Source organism: Plectrocnemia conspersa, unplaced genomic scaffold, assembly GCF_051122295.1.
Source record: "Plectrocnemia conspersa isolate PC_06_02 unplaced genomic scaffold, ASM5112229v1 ptg000005l, whole genome shotgun sequence".
Classification (NCBI taxonomy): Eukaryota; Metazoa; Arthropoda; class Insecta; order Trichoptera; family Polycentropodidae; genus Plectrocnemia; species Plectrocnemia conspersa.
In genome coordinates, this window is record NW_028277169.1 from 24068029 (window position 1) to 24092658 (window position 24630).

The following is a 24630-nucleotide window of genomic DNA, read 5'->3' on the forward strand; positions in this document are numbered from 1 at the left end:
GTTATTCGGCATTCTCCGGAGAATAAATTAGATGCACATTGTAAATCTTTGCACTGTTTTTGGTTGTCTTATAGTATTATTTTTAATATATAAGAGCAAGTTGAAGTGAATTAAAATATATTTAAATTTATAAATTTTAGTTAAAAGTTGTAGATTTACCTTCAATTTAAACCTACAATTATGGTGTCTAATAAACAAATATAGAAACAAATTTAAACGTGATTGCTAACGATCTACCACTGTTGTTAAATATCGTAAGAATATATATTAATCTTGAATCAAGCACACAAGATTCTCTCATATTAAAATAACCTTCCGTATACGCGCGCACCTGCTGTAATGTGTGATAATTACAAAGGTTAAAAGTATAATTTTATGCCTTTTCAATATAATTTAATAAAACAAACTAACTATTAAAAAATACTAATCTAAACCGAAATTATCTGGCAAAAATAAGAAGTAAAATTTAAATTTCAATAAGTCACGGATTATTTTATTATATAATTTAAAATGGAAATTCTTTAATCAACTAAAAAGCTTATTTTACACCTACTTTGTGGTCAAAATCTTGACTAAAATATGTTATTTCGCTATAGTATTGCCAAAAGTCAGTAATATATGGGTTTAGACTTTTTGTAGTGCATTATTTTTTTTAATGAAAATTGGATGTCGACTTTTAAATTGAGACGTATATTTAAATTCATTACCTTCTCGTCGACCGATTATTCTTTTCATTGACCGACCTCAGTCAGCTGATCAAGTCTGCGACGCTCACTGACATAGTGAGATATTCAAACTGCAACAATTTTCAGTGTGTGTCACCTTTAAGTATGCGAGATTAAAACAATATTTAAATGCAAATATTATTAACAAATTTTATATTTCAATAACACTTTGATGTAATGTATCTCTTAGAAAGATTATTGTAACTGCTACTTAAAACGATGGTAATGTATCACGGGATGTTTTAGATCATGTAATGTTCAATTTAATTAGAAATGTATATCGTGTATATTACAATATTATTTGAGTCACTCAGTGTTCTAATTTTAATGACAACATATCTTAAGTATTAGAGATTGTGTTGAAACTTTACTTTGAATAGAATTAATCGTTCATAAAACGTCTCTATTTAATTGCATCATTACTAAAAGTTACTTATTCAAATTTACGTATCTACATTAAACATGATTATTACATATTGAAACACTTTAGTGTTATATTTAATCAAATAAACACATAGGTTTTAATTCTTAATAATCAAAGTTTATTAATAGTAAAATATAAATTTGAACCTTTTGCATTATTTTAGGTTTGAATAAAAATCTAAAATTTTTTTTGGTCTAATAGTAAGCTTTTTCTATAACCATAATACATATTGTACGTGTAATATGTAGTAGCACATTAAAACCTTGAATTATGAGCCATGAATATTTTTAATTAAGCTCTTCAATGAAGTCGTTTTTATATTCTCTGTTTGTATGTTGCCAAAGTTGAACAAAAGCATTTAAGATATCCGCCCTTGTTAAACGCTACATAGGGTTCACAATTTTGAGATTGGTAAACTCGGTAAAGTTTTCACCCGAACCGCGGTTGGTTGCGGAAAATTAACCAGAATTGTTATTATAACCCAATTAACGTAAACAATATCACTTTGTAAAGGGCAAACACTTGCCACCGAAAAGAAAATACACGAGGATTAACCCAGAGGGGTTCTTACGGGTTGACAATTCATCCCCAGTTGAATCAATGTATATACATATTAATAAAACGGTTCATCTGAAATTACGAACTAAATATTGTTTTTTTTTTTACATATAAACGTTTTTCAAAAGAGAAGCCATCAACGTATATAGAAAATAGTCGAAAATTCACCAATGGAATTTCTACCATAAAAGGTTTTACGGCGCATTTTACCCTCTGTAAATGGAAGAAAATAATTTTCGTACACATTACTGTCCTAATGCCTTCCATATATTTCCTCGGCTCGGAATTCATTTCGCGACACCATAGTGCAAAAAAATGTTACGTTTCCGAGACTATCGAGTGTTTTTGGGGCTTAATATTTTTTTCCTCTTTTCTTAATACTTTTCTACATAGAACGCCAAATGTTACTCAATAAATTTATGGCCAATATATAACTTTAATAGAGTAAATAATATACATAAGCATATTGTTTATAGATAGAAAAAAAATTATATACAGCACATTTGTTATTGGTATGAATATAAATTTTTTGTTAATCAGAATTAATGACCTATGACATATTATGATGTTACATTTTATATATTTATATGTCAATTTATTATCTGAACAACCACATTTAGGTCAAAACCAAAAATATAAGACTATTATTTGCATTACTAGTTGTAAAATGTTTACGAAGTTGCACGAGTTTTATATCTTTCAGTCCACTCTTAATATTGATGCGGATAAATCTTTGTAAAAGATATTTTCAAAATTAAAAATTAGCATTAATTTATTTTGCTAATTCAATTTTAATTTCGGGAGCAAAAATAAGGTTTACGTCGCAATTAAAAACGCCATTTAAACGAAAATGTCGCAAGACCGCCAAAAGTCTGAAATGTAAATGGGATTTTAATGATAAAAATAAATTTGAGTTTTTTAGGTCTAATTATAATATATTTGAATAATTAAAAAATATAATAAGTTGATTAAAAAATAATACCTAATTATTTAATATGTATTATGATAAGTGTTTGTTATAATAAATCTTATATATTATACAAAAAAATCCTTAGCTAATTATATACATTTAATAAATTGTGAAAAAAAGTTAATTGGTTATAATAAATTTTATATTTTAAATTTACCGCAATTCACACTTCATTATGAAGGCTTCATCACTTCATTAGTTCAGGTTAACGAGTTTATCCAGTGCATACCAATTTTATTTCTAAGAAGATGATTTTAAATATATCTTTTCACGTACTCTAATTATATATTTAAATTAAAATAACTTTCTCTCTCTATACATTTATTATATTATAAAGTACGTACTATAATATAAAATATATTTTTAATATTATTATAATTTTTAGAACGCCACTGATATTTTTTGAAAATTTGTAGGTAATTGCGAGTCAATCACTGCAGTCATTGCCAGTCGTTTTTGCTACATATTTACTACCGTTGAACAGCGTGAGTGATAGGCAAACATATCTGTGTTGTAAATTTGGTTTGTTTCATTAGCAATAGAAAATGTTTAAAAAATATCTTGAACGATCATTTTTTTATTATTTTATTCATTAGAAAAGCTCATATCTTAATATTTAGTGAAAAAAAAAATTATTGCTGTTCTTAATAAAATTATTGCACGTTATTAAATTTCTATTTAACTTGTTTTAACTCATTTTGAGGAATATCGCCGTACATGTACGGCGGTCGATCTTTTACTGTTTTGAGTTACCCCAGATAGTTATATAATTAAACAACATTATTATTATATATTATTTTATTTAATTTGCAATAATGTAAATGATTTTTATAGAAAACAGTACCAATAAATATTGTTAAAAATAAAATAATTGTAGAAAAGTATGTAAAATTAACTCAATCCCAGATGTATACTTACAAATTACAAACGTGTATAAATTAACTCACTACTCAAAGGGTTAAATAATACTAGAAGGCTAAATATATGTTTATAATTTTTTTTAATTTTTCACTTATTTGTAATTTGCTTTAGATAAAGCATAACATAAAACATAAACTTTTAATACAAGTTTAAAACACTTGTTTACAAATTTTTAGCCGAGCGTATAGAGCTCGTTGCCGAGCGTTCCCACTGAGACGACGACGATACGATCTTATTGCCTTTGACGTGAATTTATGACTTCTGAGAAGTGATAATTGTTTTTGTGCCCTCCTACTGACCAATATTTGGTTTGAATACACTTTGATTAATACTGTTATATCAATACATTTTTAAATAAATAAATCTCTCATATTGAAGTAGGAAAAGCTGCTTTAAATTTAATATAAATGATATTTGATTACACATTTTTTAGTAAAACGCTTGACAAGAAGTGAGTTCCGGCACCTTTTTTGTTTAAAAAATGCCCTGGTTTCAACAGCTTAGTATCATTGAACTAATCATATGTTCTTATTTTATCTTCCACTCAAATAAGTTAAGGTTTTTTGTTTTTCTATTAAATAGCAAATCTCTAAACTTAAAATAAGTTAAAATCTGGTATCATGTATTTATCTATAATTAAAATATTTTTGTTAATTTAACCATAATTATGATTCCTTAAAAAATTAACATGTAGTTAGACTCTTTGGTGGCTTGTAAAATGTAATTAAATTGCATTATAAAATAAATTGTGAATACTTTAACCTTGAAACCGTTCTATATTATTATCTTGAACCTAGGTTACATGTAAGCAAGTGGCGAGAGAACTTTAGGTCTAAAGGGTTCAACCTAGTTATTTATTTAAGCGTTTCGTCTTGATTTGGGTTTGATTAAAGCTGTATTTTGAGTCTTGTGATATTAAAAGGTCTTTACGCCATTTTCGACTCTCGAAGCAAAGTGTGCGGAGACCGTAAAAAAGCGCGCCCAAAAAATTAATTAAAAACAAAACACACATACATACGCATTTTTTATTATAAAAGTTTGATGAAATCTGCTCGGTTGAGTATATAAGAAGGCATAGTACAAAAAACAAGTATTTTTATATAAGGATCGGCGGTTTTACGAGGCGTGTCCCGGATAGCAATAAGCGGATGAAACTTCTATAAAGTATTATTAAAAGTGTGGCAAAGGGCTATTTTAAGGGTATGCCGTGGGAAGCAAAAAACTATGTAGAGGATTAAACTTGGTAGCTTTTCTCAACCCTCGTCCGGACCATGTCAGCTACATTAGCATAGTAATCCGAGCTGGTCACCAAACAAACCAGGTCTTGGCACCCACTCACCTATATACCAATCTCTCTCTGCGACTATGTATCCAAAGATAATTTACGGTTTCTTTGCTCAAAGGTAATTTGGCCCACTCATCCAGCGGATCCTATAAGATCGTGCTCGATTTGCATGGAAAAATATTTAATTTATTACCTCCGGAAGCTTAAGCGGGATCATGCCGGAATAAATATAACTTTATGCAACGTGATGAAAAACATAATTAAGGATAGCCTTTAATATTTTATTTTTATCATAGCTAAACGAAGCATACATGATTAAAAATCCATGATTTTTTACGTCTTTATTGAACCACTCCGAATAAAGCTCGTTCGTTTAAATTGTTCATGAAAAGAAAATATTTGCTTATTCGTTATGATAATAGATAAATATTTTATATAAATATGCGCAATTTTGTGAGCAATAAATCTATCTTCATTACGTCCAAATAAATTACGTCAAATTTTATTCTGAAATATTATTTCATAGCTTTTATATTTAATTCAAATTGGAGAACTTCCAACTGTCAAAAGTGATTTATAATATCATTATTTAAATAAAAAATAAATATTGTAATAATATTTATGCAAAAACTATAACAATTTAGATATAAAAATATTCATTAAGTGATTTTAATTTATTTTAATATATTTTTTTGATAAATTAATTAACATAATTTTTTGGTTTAAATATACATACTGCTGAATTGTGTCTCCACAAATTATGTCATCCTCAAGAGATTTTAATTAAAACAGACTTTGTTTATCATAGCACAATTTAACATATAAAATTTATCACATTAAATAATGTATTGAACTCATCGTATAACGCGGCGAAAAAATAACACTATTTTGATCGACAAATGATTATTTCTATACATTCGCGTAAAAGGATCGTATAGTAACCACAATAGATTCGTTGATAAATGGCTTCATCAGAGAAATACTTACGCCTCATTAAGGCGTACATTAAAGAGGCGGAGTTTGCCCATACGGTCTAATTTGTCCTAATTATCCTTTTTCCCATTTGTCAAACTTTCTCGTCATAAATCGATAGTAAAAATATATTTTTCTTACTATTTAGGCAAAGCATAAAATTGAACGATAACCTGTAATTATTTTAAATAAACTGTACAATACGTATATAAATTTAAAACTAAAAAATATATTTTTTTAATATATTTTTGTAAAAAAATCTTTGTATGGGTTTAAATCACCTGCCTTATTTGTTTAGAAATCACTCTTATGACGGCTTAAACAAACTAAAAAAGAGATTAACCCGTTTAAAAGGTCCGCCACACATAGTATATTGACTAAAATAGAAGAGAGATCTCGTGACCAAATAATTTTATACTTAAAAGCACATTCATCCCGTTAGAGATGTTAATAGCCGAAAAGCGTTACCAAAGAACACAATTTTTTGATTAAAATGGCACTCGCTAGACAATACATCTATTCTGCGCACATTACTATTGTTCTTCGACTCTTTGGTAACCGAACGCCGAAGCGGCCATCTAAACAGTTTATATTCAGGCGTAAACACATTTTAGGAGTGTGGTAATAAAGCAATACAATTGAATCACAAACATTTTCATCATTAATTTGCGAGAGCTGTCTCGAACAAGCATTATACTTGGACGTACAGTCACAGTAGAATAGACAGATATGAACCAGGAAACTGCATTGATACGTACTACAGCTGCAAATCGTCCATATAGCATCACGAGAACAAATTACGATAATTTACGGTTGTTCCACCGAAATCACAGCCGACAATAATACAACTATACACGCCAGAATTTTTTTTCTGATTTGCCATTTTAACTCCACCACTTAATAGCAACATCTACATTTTTCTATATACATATGTAGTCTATTTAGCTGCAAAATCACTTTTATGATTTATAATTTAATTTTATTTGAAAAGACTTTTCTTATATTATATATTTAGTACCACTGTATAAAACGTTTAAAAAAATACAATTCCCTGTACATGTGTACACATTCGCTTAAATTAGAAAAGTTCATCTCTTTAGTCGGAAGTTAATAATTTAACAAAGTTCTAGTTGAAACAATGAAAAACTAAATTGCTTTTAGATTCAGTGAGAAAGTTTTTTGTAGACGTGTGTTCGTTCGCTATATGAGTTTTTAATTTATGAATCCAACTTAACAGTAATTATAAATTCAAAAACTCATACATTTAGATAATTACATTCCTACATCAGAGATGTCATTTAACACATCATCTCCACTGGGACGACTTACTATATAACATGTTATTTTTCTCTCTAGTGCATTAGCCCTTTTTCTAACTTATTGAATTTTATTACCCATCCACATTAGCAACGGTCTTTTTCTTTCTCAGTGTTATTTGTAAATTCAATTACGCGATGTTTTATATTATTGTTATATACAATACATATATAGTCATTCTAATCATGCATGTTAACATTTATTTTTTGCGTGGATTATTTATAATCTAGAGCTAACTTGAAAATTAGCGGCTAAACTTAAACCACTGTTAAATATGATCTTATCTGGTCATAATTAAGGTCACACATGCATATAATTAGGTATATATGTATATAAGTTAGTTCAACTTTGAGTTCAAATTTCGTTAAAGTTAAACTTTAAGTACGTATATGTGTGCGTATTCCGGACTTTTCCGTCCTGGAAAACTTCTCCAGCATCCCTTTTTGATATGAAACATAAATTCAGCCTTCGCATCAGCATCCTCGGCGTTTAATATATGTGGTTTTCATTCAACGCAGCGCTCTCCGTCAAGTTATTGTGGCAAAACCCGAAATTAAGTTAGAACAAATAATTCGTGGAAGCCGTCAAAAGTTTTGTCTTCGCCCAAAACGAATAAATACAAATTTTGGACAATTAATAAAATATTTACAAAATGTGTCTCGCTTCGTCTTAAAGCTGAAATCTCGCTCGACATTTTGGCAAGTTATATAACTTTTGGATTAACGAAATCAATTTTATGGGTTCTAGTTGAGTTACATATGCTACTCAGTATTATGAAGCAAACACAATAACACATTAGATTTATAAAAGGTATGTGTTTTATATTTAAAATGTTTATTTTAAATATATTGTAGTAACAACTTCGAAGCTTATCATATTTTGTTGTATCATATTTTAATGTAATGTCAATTGTGATATCAATATAATAAAAATATAAATTAAAAAAAAATAAAAACCATTTATAATTTTGATAAGAAAAAAATAAATAAAACTATTAATATGTTTAACATTATGTGCTTACATCTAAACTAGATATAGTTTTCATCCTAAGCACTGATATTTGCGATTAATGGGTTATTTTGGTTACACGAAATATTTTAACAGCGTTTTCTAATTTAAAAACAACAAAGCTCTTTAATTTGAATTTTTTCGAGTGTATAAATATTTTTATGGCTATATTTATTGACAAAATGTAAAAAAAATACTAAATATGAACTAATTATTGCCGGTCGCTGTTTCATAAATTCGCGTTTTGCGCTCAATCTTGCGCTTCATACTTTTTTGTTAGTATAACTCATAAATTTTTATATTTATTTATTGCTATCTTATACGTGAACATATAAAATTTTAATTTTTATTTGACGAAAAGTAGAAGCATGTTTTGTTTGCGAACAGGGGAATGGCTGGGCCCCAGATCTGTTGACAATTTCCTTATGAATACTGTTTGTTCGCTAAATTATTTTATCTGCCATTCAGAATTTTTTTATGTTTGACAAGTAAAGTTATTATTTTTATTTTTTAAACTATTTCTTATAAAAATATTTGTCTAGCTATTTGTTCATATTTATAGTCAAGTATTTAAAAAAATATAAATATACAAAAAAACGATCAGCTGCGAAAAAAAAAGTTTTAGTGTATTTTAATCACGTCTAAAGTTAATAGATAAAATAAGTGCGGGTTTTAAAGATTTAATTTTTTTAATATATCTGATTAACTTACTCAGATAGAACAGTTTTACCCTGTTGTAACGCATTGGGCTTACGCCTGTCAAGTTACAACGGAAGATTTAATAATAAATAAAATAAAATAAATAGTTTATTATAGTGTTTTGTTAGCATATGGACTTTTTGTAATAGGCGTTTTTAAATATTATATGTAATATTAAGGCTTAGTGGTTAAATACAAACAAATTAATTAACATTAAATATTTTTAGTAAAAAAATAATTATGAATACGTTGTCATTTAAACGAATTACATAACTAATTAAGCAAAATAAATTAATTGAATATATTCTTTTTATTTAAAAATGTATTTAAATAAAAAGTAAGTATTTAAAAATCATTTTTTAATTTAAATACATTTGTACTATAATTGATTAAGATACAATGATATATATATATATAATTAACCTTATTCACTTAATTATAAAATATATTTTTTACAGATGAAACTACCTAGTAATTATTATCTCAAAATATGGACCATATATAGAAAAACTAAGGGTTCAGCTAAAATAAACTGAAAAATTAGTAAAAAAATGTCCATGATAACAACATTTTTAAAACTATATAAATTTGATTTTATTTTAACGCCATACTTAAAAGTTTGATGAAATATATATGTCATTTGAATAGTGTCATTTGAATTGCGACGTCGTTTTTAACCCATATATATCGCAAACGGCAGATACAAAAGGAAAATATTATATGGAATCAATCTTCACAATGGAACGGCTGCGAAATGAGCAGCAAACCTGAGATTGGCTACGAAAATATATGAGACGCGAATGAGAGTGGAGATGAAGAACGGAAGATAAGGAAGCGTGTCAGGAATTCGCCGTATGGGGAAATAGTGAGCCAGATAAGAAGAGAGCTGGCCTGAATGCAAATCAGCTTGTTTTTATTTTTAGCGCTTTAATGAAATTCTCGATTTTATTATGGACGATACGCAGCACTTGACTCTATCTATACCTTTCAGAGTTTTCAGAGTTGAAAGTTGCAAAGTTTGGACCATCAATGACCGCTTCGGGGGAAGAGTTAAATGTTGAATTGATCCCAAGTGTGTCGTTTCCGATTAACCGAAATCAGATATAAATCCCAATCAACTACTTGGAATTAAATAACGTTACGTATTTTTACATAATTTATCCGTGGCTTGATATATGAATAACTAATATTACGTTTGTTCATATATTAGCATGCAATGTTACCTTTCTAGAAAGATCGAGTTGTATTAACGATGATATTATTTAAGAACATAGTTTCTTGCTTTTAATTCAGGTGTATTTTATAATTGCAACGCCAAATAATATACATATAGTACGAGTTAGGTTAAAGTCAATATAATGAATATATATTTATTAAAGTGAAAAATGATAATATTTTTTACCAAATAATTTTAAAAGATCCATACATATAAAAATCTAACGGTACTTTAAATATATTGCTTTTTTTTATACAATGATCCTAAACTGAATATAAAAGCATGTAAACTTAATGGATTTGTAAGTTGTGTATCATAGAATATTTATAAGAAATGTGAGATGCAAATATATCGAAATTGAATATGAGAGCCATACTTTATCTTACCAAATCTCTAATGTTGTTTATTATTCAATATTTCACAAGAATACGGCAGATCCTTGAATTTTATTTTATTTTAAATTCAGATACAATGTGTATCTTATCTATAACTTTATGTTCCAAAATAAACTTTCTCCCATCATGATAATAAGCCGATTACGTGTGCCGTCTAGTTTGATAATTACTTTTTGCGTTTCTAGAGAATATTTCTTTTGTGTTGTTTTTACATAAAACACACTACAATTAGCGTAATTGATCTTCAGCCGGAGGTCACGACACCTATAAGGAGGCAGCGAGAGAATCTTTGTTTTATTTGCGCTTATCTGGGTATTAGACATCGTTCGGTTTGCAGACTCCGTGACCCTCGTCTCTCTCGGGGGCTCTTTCATTAAATTCACTCCATTTCTAACTGGAACACGGAGCTATTTCAGGCCTTTAAAACTGTAATTTTTCTGAATAAAAAAATGTTATACTTATATATACGACTAAAACCGCCAAACTCGCAAAATGTATTTGTGCACTGGTGAACAAACGTTTCGCGAACGATTTATGTGCGTTATTATGTGTTTATTTTTTACGCTTTCTTCTTTCAGGTCGGAGGCAAGCGGTAGCGGCACAAACTACAAAGATGGTCTGAGATGAAAAGAATAAAAAAAATGCAGAAGTGTGGCTGCGGGTCGATTGCTAGGAATCTAGCCGTCGGCGTTTTCATCCTGACCATACAAATACCACTTTGCTCCTTGATAAGTAAGTGGTTCAAGCTATAAGTAATATAAAATATATCAAAATAATTACACATTTAAAGCTTAGCAATATAATAAATCAAAAATTTGATTTACTTTTCTAAGGTCTTGAAAGTCAAAGAGTCTTGCTGGCGTATCGAGTTGTATTATTGTCAGCTGTGATTTCGTGGAGATTTTTTTATATTAATGCTGGACGATCTAATAATGTGTCTTGAATTACGTGTAAATGCAGTGTTTCTGCTGCTATGACTCTTTGATTGCTTTTATACTGTTTTTTTTTTAATCCAAATTTATTATCTTTTAGATTTCTTTGACTAAGACAGATCTAGTAGATTATAGATGGGGATGTTTGCTTGTAAAATACATTGCTTATTTAGACACCCATGAAATGTTTTAAAAGATAAATGTCTAGACGGTTCCTCCGGCGATTGGTAACCAAAGGGTAGAAAAACAATAGTATTATGCGCAGAGTAGAACGTATTGTATGACACAGATATGTTTTATAGAAGCACTTAAATTAACGTTTTGAGGCATGTTCTATTAAATGGTCCGTGAAATATTTTCAATTATTACCGCAACTGGTAATGAAATAATATTTATCTCTTTTAATACAATTTTGTGAAGAACTGTCTATTGTCTGACTTTCGAGTAATTTAATACGTCTTTTGATTGTTAGAATGATCTCTTAAATATTAAAAATTGTGCAGCTGGTTGAAACTCTCACAGTTTTTTTATAAAATTTTAGTCTTTGAAAAGCGTGTTGCAATTTAAGTCATTGCGGGATGCATTCTAATGCTTTGCGGGCCGCGTGTTTGACACCACTTATTTATGGCAAAAAAGCAGTCTGCATTAAAGCTGGACAACAATAAGATCCTAGAGCATGCTTTAAAGCTTATATTATTTTATAAATAAACCATTGTCATGAAATCGACAAAGTGCACAAAGAAATGCGATCTCTGGTCCCTTCACTTTTTAATAAAAAAGGTCCAATTCTATTGAACGATAATGAATTAAGCTGGCCTATAAGATATAGCATTCGTAGTCTTAAGTTTTCAACAACTGAGAGTGCATTTCAGATAACTTCATAATACATAAATAAACTTTTAAATACTTATTAAACATATGTCGATTCGAATAGTGCTTATGTATTAATTAAGTTTTTTATTACCCAATAAATTTTTATTTGAGTTTGAAGGTCGTAATCCGCAATTATTTTCCTAGCGACCAAATAATTGGGAAATTTACACGTAAGTCCATCAATATATAGTAAATTCTCAAGATTATTGAATACTGAAACCCACACGTATCGGTATATTTAGTCGTCCAAAATTACCAATGCTTCTTTAAATGCTGATATCTCGAAAATCATTCAAGCAACAGAATAAATAAAGTTTATCAACTATTTACATTTGTGGTAAAATATTTTAAATAAACTTTTCTTGTTGCATCCACAGAATACGTTTAAAAGCATCGTTTGATTTTAAGGGCCAATTTAATATTTTCTCTGAGAATATTTATTTAAAAGGAATGCATTGAAGCTTTGTATTATACACTGATTTCACTATACAACAATATTTATGCACAAAGATCAAACAACTTTATGTGGTATATGTAAATATATATAATAGATTTGTTATTATTTTTTTGCTAATTATTTCATTGATCTCTTTAAATACTGTTTTGATAAACAAAAATTAAAATAATTGTATTAACATTTCTATAAATAATTATAATAATAGATGACCCGTCAAAATAACCTGTGGTTAAAAAAAACCGTCGAAGCAGTTTTATTGCTTTTGACGTGAATTTTTGACTTCTGAGAAATGATAATTGTTTTTTGTGCCCTCCTATTGATCAAAATTCGGGTTGAATACACTTCGATTAATACTCTCATATCAATAAATTTTGAAATAAATAAATCTCTCATATAAATTTTGTTTAATATTTTATGCGCTTCATGGCATAAAAAAGCTGCTTTAAATTTAATATAAACGATATTTAAAAATATTTATTTTTAGTAAAACGCTTGACAATAAGTGAGTTTCAGCACCATTTTTGTTTTAAAAAAAGCCCTGAGTATACATATAGTGTCATTCGCTAAAGTTTAGGTTATTGTAAGCAGTACTTAGTAAAATCGATAGTATGATTTAGTGGTAACAGCTCGTAGTACACGTAACCTTCTAACCACATTAGATACACAACATTACCTTATTCAAGTGCAATGGTTTCTATCAAAAGTAGGCTCACCCTACTGACCATATTTGACTAACAAATTTATGAAAATTTAAAAATTAATTTTAGAAAAAAATAGTATTAAAAAATTCGACTCCAAAATCTAAATTGCTACATTCTATGATCTAAATATATGTAACAAACGCAGAAGTGCAATTTATTTTTTAAAATGTATACATTTTTTATTAAACTACATATTTAAACTTGCGTGATATATATGTAAGTTGATATTTAGATAGAATACAGCTAATTTTAAAATTAATTAACTCATATTTCACGTACGCGCATAGCTGACTAACAGTTTAATTAAATGGTTGTAGAAACGTAATCTCAATGTGTCACAAAACCGCAATGCACACTGTCACATCGCAGTAGTACTATACTATAAATTTAAATTTTCATACGTTGGTTTGGATTTTCTTTAAATTTTTATTAGGCAAAAAATGAAGGTTTCGCTCACCAAGTTCAATGTACGTGCCGTGAATAAGCATGTGTTTGAATACCCTACTCTATTGACACGGAAGTCTGCAATGTTTTATATTTTCATCTATTTGTGGCGACCACACATATAGGCACATTTAAAAGGGCGATTGTCTCATTGTTTATGACCGTGACCAAAAACGTTAATTTATTAATAATGAGACAAACATCATGGCACAAGAGAGATTTATTGATAGTTTTTTAGCATCATTATTTTTGTTAAAGAATGATAAGCAAGTTAAGGAGGTTAGAAGCGGCAGTCGTTTGCCTAAAATCGTTCTAGGGGAGTGAAATAATGTTAAAATGAAATCGCTAGCCAAAATAAGTTTTTTGTTATGTTTCATAGGCAGACGTAGACTTGTAAAAGCGTTCGAATGCACAAAAGTCTAGTTTGGACAACATTACGTATCAGTAGCACGGAGTTCTCTCTTTCTCCAAATTAAGTGCTGCAGAAAAGGTAGCTCGCTCTACTCCAAGCATGGGGCATTCCCACAGGACAGATATTACTCGGAATCTTGCCAATCGTAGCCGCAGGGGCATTCTAGGGAATCTATTAAACTAAACGGGTGAATAGGCCCGGAAGGCTATGTGACCGGACAGGAACTGTATCGTCCGGAATGTTGGTTAGATCTAGTGCACCTTGAGTCTGTTAGTGATTATAGAGTAATCTGCTTATGATTTGTTATTTTAGAATATTTGTGGTTGGTCTTCTGATTTTTATAAAATACCAGAAAACGATAAAAATAATAATATCGTTGGTTTAATGAAGAACTTATATGATTAAAATAATGCATTGTACTTTTGAGCGCTGATATTTAAGGTCAAACTCAATAAATTTTACCTGTTTTTTTAACAACTTGGTGGTAATATATTTCCCGATTTTATTTATTTATAATTAAAATTAAATAATATTCACCCCTGTTAAAGTAATTTAATTTTTGAACTCAAAAGTTACTTTTGGCTCATTTTTTATAAACATATTTGTACTTTTGAATTTATAAAAATAACTTAAATTGTCACAGATATTATTTTTAATATGGTCCTTTGAAATGATAATTTGTAAAATATTTTCAAGGCTTAACAGCCCTACAAAAAAAATACTTATAAATATAATTCAATTTAATTATACAAGCAGATACATACATTTAAAATGCAAAATATAGGGGTACCCATAAGTAATGTCGTATTTTTTTAATGAAACTCAAATTAATTTTTTTAATTATTTATTTAATATATTTATACAAATTTATTTCCATGATTTGCGATGACTTTGCTCCATCTATTTTGTAAATCAAAAATTCCTTTCTTATACAATTCTGTAGGTTTAGAGTCGAAAAAGGACGAAAGGGTCGATTTTATCTCATCTTGTGTTTTGAATTTTTTTTCTTTTAAGAAATGTTCCAATGAGCGAAAAAGATAGTAGTTAGTTGGTGCCATATCTGGAGAATAGGCCGGAAGCAATAAAGCCCTCAAATTCAATTCGGCCATTTTTTTTTGGTCAAACCAGCTGAGCGTTGTAATGCAGGAGGATTAGCTTTTCGTTTATATTCACTAAAGCTGGTATTTTTTTACGCAACTTAGCGCTTAAGCGTTTTAATTGGTCACAGTACTCTTGTGATAGTAAAATATTGCCTTGTTTTAATAATTCATAATAAATTATTACTTTTGCATCCCACCATACACAAAATACCACTTTTTTTGGGTGTAATCCAATTTTTGGGATCGGGGCTGCTTTTTCTCCTTGAGTTAACCATTGTTTCTTTTTGTAGCGTTTGAATAGAGTACCCATTTCTCGTCTCCCGTGATAAAATTATGCAAAAACGAGCTCGACTATTTTTTTTTAAGCAATAGTTCGCAGATATCGCGCCTCGAGTGCCTGTTACGGTCGGTCAACGCATGTAGGACTCAGATTCCTTTTTTTCAAATCTTCTCCATATTTTCAAGCACCTTTGAGTTGTCGACAATGAAGTACAGACTTGACTCGATAATTCCTTGATGGTGAGACTAGGATTTTTCTCCATGTCTTCTCTTAGGGCTGCTTCAACCCCTTCACGGGGTTGTTCACTTTTCAGCTCATTTTTTAAATCAAAATTTCCAGATTTAAATTTATTAAACCATTTTTTCCATTCCTGGATAGTTAATGCGCCTTAATAAACCTCGCAAATGTTTCTTGTTGCCTCCAATGCGTTTTTTTTTGCATAAAACTGAAAAAGCATGCAACTTCGCAAATATTCTTCAGATGGACACGTCTCTATCATTATTAAAAGGGACACGTAAAAATTTTTTTATCTCCGCAAAATGAAGATAAAGACCTTTCACAACACACCAAATATTCGGATACTACTTTCTTAGTCAAATAACTGAATGCAACTAACCTAAAACTATGCTTTCTGAAAATGCGTCAATACTTATGGGTGCCCCAATAGTTAAAAACCGACACAAAAGTATAAAATAAAAATCGATTTTTAATTAAAAATTGTTTATTTATATACTATAGAGCTTATATTTTTAAAGTACTAAATTAAGTAGACTGCTTTTAATAAATAGTTAAAAAAATAATGCGTAATGCAAATCTGTATTATTTATAAATATTTAATTACATATTACTGTGAATTCGGCGAATCATATAGAAATGCTCCTAAAATAATCGTGCTTGGATATGCAAAATGTAAATATTCATATTCCCTCAGATAAAATATCTTGACAATTTTGCTTGTATTCATTTATCTTAACGTATTGAGATTCCACAGTGCCTTGAGTTTCGAATCACGCCTTCCAGCATTTCTGTTTTTTTTTTAGAAATATAGACATTACGAAAGTACCTTTATAAAAAATGCTACTAAGTAAGATTTTTAAGCACTGAACGATTGAATTTTTTTGTAGATAAAAAATCAATATTTAATGAGAAAATAGTAAAAAACTGTTTTTTATTTATTTAAATTATTGATCTAACACAAGGATGTCTTAGACAATAGTTATGAGGATCTGAAAACTATTATAGATGTGCACCATTACTGTTATTTTAATTATTTTTAAATGTTTATTATAGACGCATTGAAAAAACCTGTCAAGTTATAATGGTGAAATTTGTAATGAAAAAGTATTAGTCACCATATATCACTAGTCTATTGAGCTGTCAAATTATATAAATATGCACGTGAATATACCTAATAAATTATGAAAATATTTAATTTACAGTAGCATAAGCGTTTAACAAACTTGTTGAATATTTGAACCATCTTGTTTGTGTGTATTTTAAAAAATCAATATCCATTTTCCAAGTTATTACTTTCTTATGAGTTTGCGGTTTAGTCAGATGAATAAGAAAACGACCCCAGAAAATATTTTTATATTTTTTTTCTAAAATAAATTCACTTGAGGGTTTAACTCTATTTTTTTTACACACACAACTTTCTTTATCGACTTGCTTGGGCAAAACAATGCCCTCATTAATTAGCGAACCTAACCGAATTAAATAACAGGGAAGGAAATAACTCTAATTGGCAAAAGACACGATTCCGCTCAGCTGGTCATAATGCGAAAACGCCAATATACTATATATAAATTATACCAATATATATTTGCGCTTCGACTGTCTTGTCAAATTATATATAATATATATTCGATGCGAATCGACTGGTACCTGTGGACGGATCTTTGGGCCGCAAAGGTTAAATCTTTACGCATCACAAGTCAAGAGTGCTCTTTGTTAAAATTCGACTAGGGTAAATTTTAAAGGTTATTATGACGCAGTAAGCCCTTGTTGTGGCTAAGCTTTGACGATGTTCGCAACACAAAAGGTTAACGGTAATTATAAATGAAGTAATTTTAACCGAACGCTCTAGATAGAAAATTAAAAACACGCTAATAAATAATAAATGCAGTAATTACCAACACAATCTTGTGACATCGCCAAAATTAACATGAAAACATTTCATGGGTGATTCTAATTTGCCCTGGAATAAACAAATATTTTATGTACAAACATGTTGATTGATAATTAATTAACGCACATACCATTTTTTGTATATGTTTATATTGTTGGCTTAATAGTATCTCTTAACATTTGGAATATATATCATCTTGAAATGCATTTTCAGTAGTAGCTTAGTTGTTAAATACTTTACGTATTTATTCAATATTTATAATACAATATTTCATAACCTAACACATAAAAAGTTTGAGGGGTCAGTTGTATGATTGCGTATTGTCGTTCGAGAGATTGTACCTTTTTGATTTACTAGTATGGGGATTTTTTGTCATTTTTTTTTGATTTCTTGAGAATAACTCTCAGATGTAATTGTTTCTAAATAAAGTATTTGTGTTTAAAGGGAAATTGAAGGAATATTATAGTGATAACTTCTTAAAAATATTTGCATAACAGTTGAAAAATATTGCTAACAACTTTAAAAGGTGGCATAAGCAGTTTACCAAAAAGTAAATATAACTACAGGCGGCCCTCGACTTTCGCACATAATTGGTTCCTGAAAATGTATGCGAATGTTGAATGTACGAAAGTCGAGGGAAGTAAAATAAATTAAAATTGTATGGATTTTAAAATATTTATTTATCAAATAAATATAGGATGTTTAAGAGGCGTTTTAGAAACACGTTTAAGTGGGGTTTGCGGATGTTTGCGGGTGTTAAAAAGTTATCAATAGTTAACTGTTTTCCACTATTATTTTTCTTTTCTTCATATAGTATTTTATAACATGCTATGTTTTTATTGATCGCCCAACGCACTTGAGATATGCGTTCTCCATTGAGATCACTATCTTCCATAATATTTAAAAAATTGTCAAGGTGCGTGAAGGCTTCATTCATATTTTTCATTGTTAAAGAGTTTTCCAAAATAAACCTGTCTCATCTACATTAAATATTTAGCTAAAGGAATATTCTACATCTTCGATAATTTTCAATAATTAGGAAACAAATTCTTTTGCAGCCGATTCTCCAGTAAATTTAATATTATGAAAAGAATACCTCATTTTAAAATTGTAAAACCAACCGTTACTTGCTTGATAAACCGTGCAAACATATTTTTTAAATCTATTCTTCCAATCTTTGTGCAAACTAAGAGCTTTTGCTTGAATAATAAAATACTCAGAAGGACATCTTTTTAATGTTGGTCATCGATCTATGATGACAAAGATTTTCAATTTCATACATGTTTTTTTGGAAACATATCATTGAAGATTGTGGAAATATATCTTTATTTTCCACAATTTTGAACGTATTCTTTAATTATATTTTTATTTTGAAAAATTGAACATATCGTAGACGTGTTTGTATCATATGTCCGATTGAAGCAATAGATTCACCGCTATCAAAACGTTTATTAAAAAAAAAAAAAAAATTTTAATTTTTTTTTAAATGTGCGAAATAGCGAATTGTGCGAAAGTCGAACGTTCAAAAGTCGAGAGCCGCTTGTATGTTTTTAAAAAAAATATAATGTATTATTCAGATGCTCTTAAATATTACTGGACAATTTAAATCTAAGCAATTCAAAAACAATATCTTAGGACTAGGAGTAAAAAAATGAGTTTTTTCTTTGTCCCTATGTAGAAAAATCCATAAATTTTGGGCGAAAAAATGATACAGATCTTTTTAAATGGTACAATAATTACATTTACCAATCGTCGCTTCCAAAGCAACATTATTAGCCTTTCGCCACTCCACTCCAAAGCTGTGATTAAAGCTAGAGACACCATTTAAAATTTGCATTTTTCACTCCAGAATTTACATCTTTTCAGATTTTAGCGCCTTGGGGCGATTGCCTGTTTCGCTTTAAAAGGGTCAACCCACCCTCTCTAACTCTACATTACATACTACACATTGAAATAAAATATATCATTTATAGGGGAAGTGAAAGTGGATTTTATGTATAATATTATATATTAACCGCGTCGCATTCCAAGCAAAATATTAGCTCGTATATTTATTTTATCGTGTGAGTGGATGTGGATATAAACCTTTATATTTTTCGATACTCCTGCCGTATATGTTTTTGACATTCTCTAAATCCTCGATATTATCAAGCATACACTTATGTATTTTATCGCGTTTATTTATCGTAATCCTCTCTTTGTTAGGGTCTTATAATATAAGAAATAAAATATTTTTTACATCAAATTTGCACTTTACTGTCTATGTACAATGTATACACATTAAAAACTATAATATGTTATTTTTGCGAGTAAAATGTAATATTTACAGGGACAACATGTGTATATAGAAAAAAATACACTATAAATATGACAACATAAAGTAACTACCATGTGGAGTGTAAATATTATTCCGCTTTAACTCTCTTTGAAATTAAAATATGGTGCCAGTTGCGTTAAATAGGCGACATTATATTTTTCATTTCACATCATGAATAAAATAGAACTTGAAAAAATTTTTGAGTGTCAAAGTTTATATTATTTCTAAATACTAATATACAGTTTTATCTATTAAATTTTAAAATTAGAAAACAATTCATAAAATAACGAATACCGAAATAACGAAATTCCCAGTATAACGAATCTTTAATTTGTCTCCGAAAAACTTTCATACAAAATGTTTTCATTGTAACGACGAAATATTTACGCGACATTCAAGGTGTTTCGCCGACCCTCAAACTTTTTTTATAAATAATTTTTTTAACAATTTTTTTGTGTTCATTACAGTATGTTTAAAAATGAACATAAAACGATCTGTCAATCTTATTAGAAGTTATAATAATGCTGTAGTAATATTGTAATTAAAAATAAAATATATCATCTTCCTAACATTCAATATAACGAAATTTTTTCTTCGGTCTCGTGAGCTTCATTATACTGAGATTTCACACGAAAAAATTGATAAGCGATAGATCTCACTATCAAGTATAATAAACATTTAAAAAGGTTAAAGTTTAAATGTAAAATTTGTAGCTTGAAATTTGTACGATACAGGATCTTTACGAATTTGAATTATTTTAGCCATATCATCATGTATGAACAGTTTTAGCTAGTTAAAATTAGGGTCTCTATTTAATGGGTCGGAATTTTGTTCGATTAAGGTCAGTAATTTAAGTAAACAGTCAATAATTATATGGCTTAGTTACTTGGTAATAAATTATTATTAAATTGTGCAAAAATATTTTGTTCACGTATAGCTTGTATTATTACTATAAATATATGTTTTTGTAGCCTTCCCTGCATCTGTAAAATCCAGTCGTCTCCAAATATCAGGTTGAACTATTAATTACGCACATCGTAGATGGATCAGGGTTGATATGAAGAGGGAAGCAGCTGTTTTTTTTGTTGCTATTCTAAGCCTCAGCCAGTACTTGGCGTAGCTCCGTTAAGTAAAAGTTAAAATTAATTCTCACTAAGTTTCTCAAGTGGGGAGTAACCGGTGAAAACTCTTAATGAAGGTTACTTTTATATAAAACTGCATGTTATATGAATTTTCTATAGGAAATTTGGCAACTACGGCCATAGTTAGTATATGGTCCATTATATGCATATCCATTAATGTCAAAGATGGTTTCAACATTTTTGAACGAGAAATTACGATACCAAGAATAGTTCTGGATATAGAAATATGATCAAATCATACTTAAGCTATTTATTATCTGATCGATAATCTAAACCAGTACGATTCAACGATGCATAGACACATCAAACATATTGGGAAGGCTTGGAGACAAAGTGTATGGTTACCACGCGAATAAAGCGAAGAAAACAACTCTCTTTGTCTTAAAGCTGAAACGCCTTTTTTCGATCATTCAATAACCCTAAATGGGAAATAGGTGCTGTACAACAATTGTCATAAAAGACGGTGGTTATCCAAAGGTCAAGTAGCAAAAATAACCTCGAGGCCCGGGCTCACTATAAAAAAAGTATTTTGTGTGTATGGTAGGATTGTAAAGGAATTGTGTATTACTAAACTCTTAAACCCGGCCAAACTGTATCAGTAAGCTTTTATTGTGATCAGTTCGATTGTATACATAATGAAGTGAAAAAATAGGCCTGCATATGGCAACATAAGTCGAATAGTTCTACAACCCTATAATGTGACCAAATTGTCTTTCGATAAAATCAAGGAAACTTGGCCATAAGGACTCATTACCTGAATCTCCAGACCTCGCTTCGTCCGAATACCATTTATTTCGATCAATGCAACACTTAGAGGGAAAAAATGCAAACGATGTGAAATAGAAATATTTTTAATCAGAGTCAATCGAAATTTTTTTTTGTCATTCTAAATTTTTCTTGTTTGTTACCGAAATTAACCTTCTGAAACGAGGATAGTTTTTGATGGAGTAGCATTTTATTAAGCTATAGTCTTATTTGAAAATGTATCAGTGGCATATGATGTGTTGTTTCATTGAAAAAAATGTACCAAAACACATTCTTTTACTACCAAAGGTAGCGCAGCACTGACTTAATTGGTTGAACTAAAACTAAAACATACTTTATTGCTGTTTCTTTTATTTTAATTACTCAAAATATATTTTAATAAAAAAGTAAATTTAAGAGCCCAAAGTAAAATCAGTTTCTAGTCTCGTTCAAAACAGTTTTCATCGCCAACGATTTTACATCCCAAAAGTATTTATTTCCTACTATTATTATCAACCAAACTATCCGAATTCCAGTAGGCAGTTCATATTATATTTTATTGCCGTCGATGGTTGCGTCCGGCAAACATTCAATCAATACAACCAACAGTCGAATTTGATGGCGCTCGGCCGTATTTCGCACAATTATGTGCGGGTTTTGACGCCAAATTGCGCATTGTGTTGCCATTGATCGCCGCAAGGCGCCGTACTTGCGGATCAACCGGGCGCCTGGATACACGGGGCTCCAATTAATGTTTACGACCCGCCGTTACAGCCAAATACCAATTTTCAATTTGCTTCCCTTCCAGAGTTATTTATGGTCACGATAACGACCGGCGACGGCATCGATCAAAGTTCACAACCGAAAAAATCGAAACACATATACGAGGGATATCCTGAAAGTGGAGATACAAAAAGTTAAAAATATGTTTAAAACTTGATTAAAACCATTTAAGAACACCTCTTATTAGGAACTTATACGTATTTAGTGAATTTAGTTTTTTAATTTATAGAAATCACAGAAGCATATTCTCGTACCTAATCTCTTTTACGACACTCAACGTGGGCAAATCATTTAGAAACCGGTTTATAAAAATTGTATCAATCGTAAAGCACATATTAAAACCATGCTTTTTCAAAAATAGTTAAATAGTCGCAGCGTAAAAAATATTTAGAAAAATTCATACACAAAACTCAGACTTTTCAATACTCAGGTATTTTAATAAAAAAGTATATTGCATTTAAAAAATGTGGATATGTTTATAACTTTAAAACTACTATATAAATGCAAAAAATCAGAATAAATTTTATCATAGAAAGATTTTTTATTGAAGTAACATTTAAAATACTCGATTTTGCGCAACCTATTTTAAATCATACAATACAAATAAATATACTTATGGTTTCTCCAAATGCTGGTGTGAAGTAATAATAGTTTATTTAACCACCATAGCAGCTTAAATATTAATTAACTAATATTGCGTTTTCATTTACTTTAAAAAAAACGCTGCACAGTGCGTACAAAACAAACATATTTAATGTTTGATAAAATTCTAGTCTTGATAGGGTTTGCGCAGCTGTTTACTTTTTGTATATGTGACGTGACGTCGCTTAGCAAAATAACATTAGTGTTCGAAGAATCATAATTCCTCGTAATAAATTAGTGTTTTTTTATTCAAAGCAAAACTAAATAAATTGCATAGACATAACCATTTGAATAATGTATAAATTTAATATTAAAAAAATATAATGACAACAGCATTAAATCTTACTATCGTAAAGTTTACATTAGTAATGTATAGGATGCAGCTTGTTCGTCATTTGTATTATATAGTTAGTATAGAAAATACTAATATGTTGTTACGAGGTTAAGAGTATGTTTAATACTTCGTGAACTAATATTATCTTGAATTTATTTTGACTTACTTTTATTAAAACTGTAACAAAATGTCTCGTTATTTCTATTCCAATACATTGCTCTTGAAAGTATTCTTTCAAGGTTAAAAAAGTAATGGTTTTCTAATCTCATTATATTTAAAGTTGTTCTGTAAAAACATAGAACAACTTTTACAATATTAGTATCTCTTAATTATTATGATATTATGATATTATTTTGTATGTCAAGATAAGCAAATTTCTCGTCTCTCACTTACATATTTTTACGAATACCAGTTAAAAAAATATAGAAATCACCCTAATTTTGGGTTGTAACTCATATATCAAGAAATCATATATATATATATATGATAAAAACAAATGTATAATATAATATGTAAAAACAAATGCTCATAAATTTGTTTTAATATACATAAAATAGTTATTTTTATTAGGGCAACACTTTAACACATATTGGTTGTATTACGTTTATTTATTTTATTTATGAATAAAAACTTCTAGGAACTTTTATTGATTCGTCATCTCTTATCTTGCTGTCGCAGTAAATTTTTTGTTTGTATAATAAATTGGCCGCAAAAAAATTTCACTCACTTTTATATTTGATAATCCCGAAATAAATGTAATTTTTTTAATGAAGCAAAAAAATCGTTTTAAATGTTTATTTTTATTTTAATTATGAAAAATATGTTATTATATTTTTTTTCAAAGTTGGAAG

At 29.0% G+C, this 24630-nt stretch overlaps 1 protein-coding gene across 1 annotated transcript in view; it reads left to right on the forward strand.

Moving 5' to 3' along the window:
• Window positions 1-24630, forward strand: part of LOC148235232 (zwei Ig domain protein zig-8-like) — a 198575-nt gene that overhangs the window by 104633 nt on the left and 69312 nt on the right. Inside the window, exon 3 of the mRNA XM_088186729.1 lies at window positions 11069-11222. Within this exon, the coding sequence (XP_088042855.1) occupies window positions 11114-11222 (109 nt within the window). The 5' untranslated portion in view covers window positions 11069-11113. The remainder of the gene's footprint in view (window positions 1-11068; window positions 11223-24630) is intronic.